General features: G+C 40.2%; 1 protein-coding gene across 1 annotated transcript; it reads right to left on the minus strand.

Annotated features, from left to right (window-relative positions):
• Positions 1 to 3,505: 3,505 nt before the first annotated feature.
• On the minus strand, positions 3,506 to 4,015 carry LOC136806185 (uncharacterized). The gene has a single exon (XM_067062746.1). It carries the CDS (start codon positions 4,013 to 4,015, stop codon positions 3,506 to 3,508), a length of 510 nt encoding a protein of 169 aa, XP_066918847.1.
• Between the last annotated feature and the right edge of the window lie 487 nt (positions 4,016 to 4,502).

Here is a 4,502-nt window from a genome sequence, read left to right on the forward strand (position 1 = left end):
GGCTGGTTTCTATATGCTGTGTTTATAAAAGTGGTTTTATGTTTTTCGTTTTTGATCCATTACTTTTTAAACTTTCAGTATCCAGTAACAAATTTTACACTAACTTGTAGTCTTAAAAATTCTCATCACAATGATACAAAATTATTTCTAAAAGAATAGACGATATCGGCTTAACGAATTCTCCCCGAATGATTACCCATGATACATTGCGCAAAAAAATTCACGGACTATATTGACCTACTGAATTTTTTTTGCGCAATGCATCATGGGTAATCATTCGAGGAGAATTTCGTTAAGCCGATATCGTCTATTGATAGAAATTCATCAAAGACAGAATTGATTTCTTATTTCCGTGCCCTTTAGCTTTTAATCTAATTATGCGGTCATGATGCCGTTATATCATTAGAATCGCTAGAAAATTCTAAGAAAGAAAGTATAGGCATCTTTTAGTTTAAAAGAGGTTCCCCAAAATATAAGACCCTAAAGTTTACGCATAATCTGACCTGAAACAAAAGAATTTCGTCATACCACGCTAATTATACAACTTTTTTAAAGCAACAACAAAAGGAATCCATTAGCTCTAAACAAACTCCCTTAAGGGCAGAGGACCTGGTTATGACAAACCGTTTCCGTTTAATGTCTATTGTTGCGAAGAAGCTGTTTTTCCATCTCTTTCCATTCCTCTGGTTCGCAAAGAACAGACCACCATATCCAGCTGGAACGTGCCTTCAGAAGGGATATTTTGATGTCCCCCTTTGGTGGATGCTTTTGACTTCTGGAGTCACCAAGAAGCATGACCAACTAAACGGCGGACTTCATCAAAAATACAAGGAGGCTAAAACAAAAACCTTTTCATGTTACGCAGCACTGAACAGGGAGGACTTCATGAACCTTTTGAGTGAAATTTGGAACGAATGGGCAACACCTGAATCAATACAGAAAGCAGGTAAAAAGGTGGGAATCACAGATAAAGGCCTAGATATCGATTGGATGGACCAACCGAAGTTTGAGCGTGCAGAAGCAATCATCAATCTACCTTCAAGCTCGACACCTGTTAAAGCTGGTTCATCTTCCACTTCAACGTCTTGCAGCGATTCACCACCAAATGTTCGTAAAGGTAGCGCTGCATACTATAAAGTTAAGTTCGAAAAAGCTCAAGAAAAGATCCAAAATCTTGAAAGCACTCCGTTGGATGCAAGTACCGTCCCAGTGGTATTCACTTATGATAGAATTAAGCCTAAGAAAACAACAAATCAAAGAATTACCGCCGTCCATGGATCCATGACCGCAAAAAACATTTTGAACGTTGTGAGAGAGAATAATAAGAAAATGAAGAAAAAGAAAAAGAAAAAGGAAAACAAGACGACTTAAAGTCGGAAATTTCGCATAAGATTTAATCATTATGAGGGCGAGAAACGCAACATTAAAAAAGAACGACAAAATTTCCATTTCTAAAGTCCATTTGATTTAGGCGTGCATTTATAGACATTTTGTTAGTTAGAATATCATGTTGAATTATGAAATACTCCAGCATCAAAACAATGAAAAGAAAAAACTAACGCATACTTAAAATAATTACGCATCAATGTGTCATTATTTTAATGCTTGGAATTTTAATTATTCAACATGATATTCTAACTAGCAAAAGGTATATTCTTTTTTTGCTTGCAATTTTTCAACAAATCTTTCTCAATTGAGCAAGTATAAATAACACTTACGAGTGCTGAAAACAGCCATCTCCGACACCGGATCCACCAAATGCATCTTCAGGAGGAACCACTTCATCCAGTTTCGGCCCCTTTTTCTCGACTGTCGAGCTAAAGTGGCGGGGCCCCTCCCTTCGAGGAGGTGCATTGTTGGTGGTGACTGCTTTCTAATTCTCAAACCAGTTTGGATACTCTCTTTTCAACCAAATCTAATGAGAAGATCTTTCTGCCGTTTCTTGTAGGTCTTTGATTGCTCCTCTAACTTCCAGGTTGGTGAGGCAAAAACGATTCCTGAACAGGTTCACGAGCTTCTTGTCGATGTAGCCTCGTGCTCCAACTGCCATATGGTAATAATCGACTGACCAGCCTTTTCCCTCACACTCCTCGATAAGTTTAGAGTAACGTTCTGCTTTCCGTTCTTCTGCTTGTCTGATGTTCTCCTACCACTACTCGTTCTCCTACAGGCAGCTCGAGGATTATACATATCTTCCTTTCGTCACACCACACAACTGCATCCGGGCGCTGTTCGGTCACTAGAACAGGGAAGATTAGCTTCGATTCCAGGTCCGTTACCATCTTCCAGGAGCCTTGCCATCTGTCATCTGTCTTGGGAACCCTCTTATGGCTCTTGAATTCCGCACCCTTTCCAGCCTTGGAAGATCTCATTCTGGTGATCTTTTCCACCTTGGGTAAGGCGCCATTATTAAACTGATCGAGGTTTCCCTTCACGACGTCGTGGATGATGTTCAATATCTAATTGTGTCTCCAGGTATACCTGTCGAGAGAGAGATGACAGTTTGATAGGATGTGCCTGAAGGTTCCCTTCTTGCCACATTTACACCTGTCGTCTTGGGTCACTTTCCATCTAAGCAAGTTCGCGGGTGACGGCATAACATCATACGTGGACTTAATTAGGAAAGAGGTTCGGGGCCACTCCCAGCTCCAAATCTCCTTCCACCCAATCTTGCGTTCCACTACGTTCTCTTCCCATCTTACACATTGCCCTTGTTGGGGGTATTGTACAAGGTGAAGATATCGCTTTTCCTGTTCTTGTTATATTACTTCGGTAACCACTGCCTGTCGCTTTTTTTTTCTACCTGCCTCTCTGAATGGTCGGAAATTTAGCAGGCCTTCTCCCTCCTTAGCTTCTTGCACCGCGCCTACAATATCAGCATGGTTGAGATTCGATATTGCTTGGCAAGTTCCTTCCTTCGCCTTCCATTTTCTCCCAGTCTTCACTATTGGGGGGGTTCTCTCTTTTATTTCACTGTCATTCGAAAATCTTAGCATCATAACCGTCTGTACCTTTGTCGCCTTATACTCTTCTACTATGGAGCAAATTGGTAGCTGTAACTGGTTCATCTTGCCGTATAACGCTGAATTGTTCAGTTGTTTGAACCAAACATTTTCTAATGAATTCACCACATCTTTGCTTTATTCTTTCTACTGTTGTCAACGGTTTTTCGTACATCTGTAATGGCCACCGTATCCTTGGGTATAAGCCATACTGGAGGCACCAGCATTTGAATTTCCCTAGCAGTTCTGTCCTGTCGATAGCTTTAAGCACTTTTTCGACGCTTCCTTTCAACAGCTTCCCTTGTTCGCTCTCTCAATGCACCTTTATACCATCTACCTAAGCTTTTGACTGGCTCTTCTTTGACTGTTGTTATGTTTTCACCACTAATGATGTATCTCCCTTCAGACTGCTCACCTTTGATCAAAGTTATACTTCGGGATTTCTTAGCTTTGAATTTTATATCAGACACGTTAATGAGATCGTCGAGTCAGTACTTCTCGCATTAGTTCCTGGTTTTTGTCTTCACTGCTATCCCAATTTCGAGCCTTTGCCATGTTGTTGTGAACTCCGTGGTTGTGAAACGCATCTTAAAAAGACTGTAATATTTCAATACGAACTGTTGTATGGGTTCTGGTATCCAAAAGAAATCCATTCCTTTTTGTATCATGTCATGAAGTACCGTCCCGTATGCGTTAGCCAAATCGAGCCACACCACTGCAACATTCTCCTTCATTCTCTTTGCCTCTTGCAGGTCATCCCAAATTCCGTATGCATGCTCTATACAACCTGGAATTCCTGGTATTCCTGCTTTTTGAACCGATTCATTGACAAAGCCATTTTTCTTGACGAAGTCTATAATTCTGTTTGCCACAATCCCGAAAATAATTTTGCCGTCAATGTTGAGCAATGACACGAGTCTAAATTGTCTAATTCCTTGTGCATTTTCTTGTTTGGGGAGATAAATTCCTTCTGCTATACACAATCTCTTGGCTACGTCTTTTTTCCTCCACATCTCTCTTACCAGAAAAAAATAGCTTCAATCTCAATCTCGGAAAATTTTGGTTCATCAGTGATTCCGACCTTTCTACTATTCCTATCTCTAAAGGGTGTAGGCATTAGATGAGGGACGTCGACATTAGACAAACTCACAGTACTGTATATACATTACAACCATCAATATAATCTAGGGACATGACTTAACATTGTCAAGGCGAGAAACCAAGCAAAGTTTAGCAACAAATTTTTATCAAGCGCAACAGACCGTATGGCAGGACAATACCCCCAACATTTTCTGATAATGTTTGGGACAAAATATCGAAACATTCTTTTGACCCAAAAACTTATGTTCAGGCAACAAAATTTTGGATTTTCCTCTTTGAAAACACCTGATCCAAGCACACCTAAAACATGCACAGACCAGTTTGGGTCATGTTCGGGATGGTTCAAAATTGGTAAGTGATATTGGTAATATAAGTTTAGGCCATACAGTTGGTCGTTAT

This window comes from Clytia hemisphaerica, unplaced genomic scaffold, assembly GCF_902728285.1.
Source record: "Clytia hemisphaerica strain Z4C2 unplaced genomic scaffold, Clytia hemisphaerica genome assembly, whole genome shotgun sequence".
Lineage (NCBI taxonomy): Eukaryota > Metazoa > Cnidaria > Hydrozoa > Leptothecata > Clytiidae > Clytia > Clytia hemisphaerica.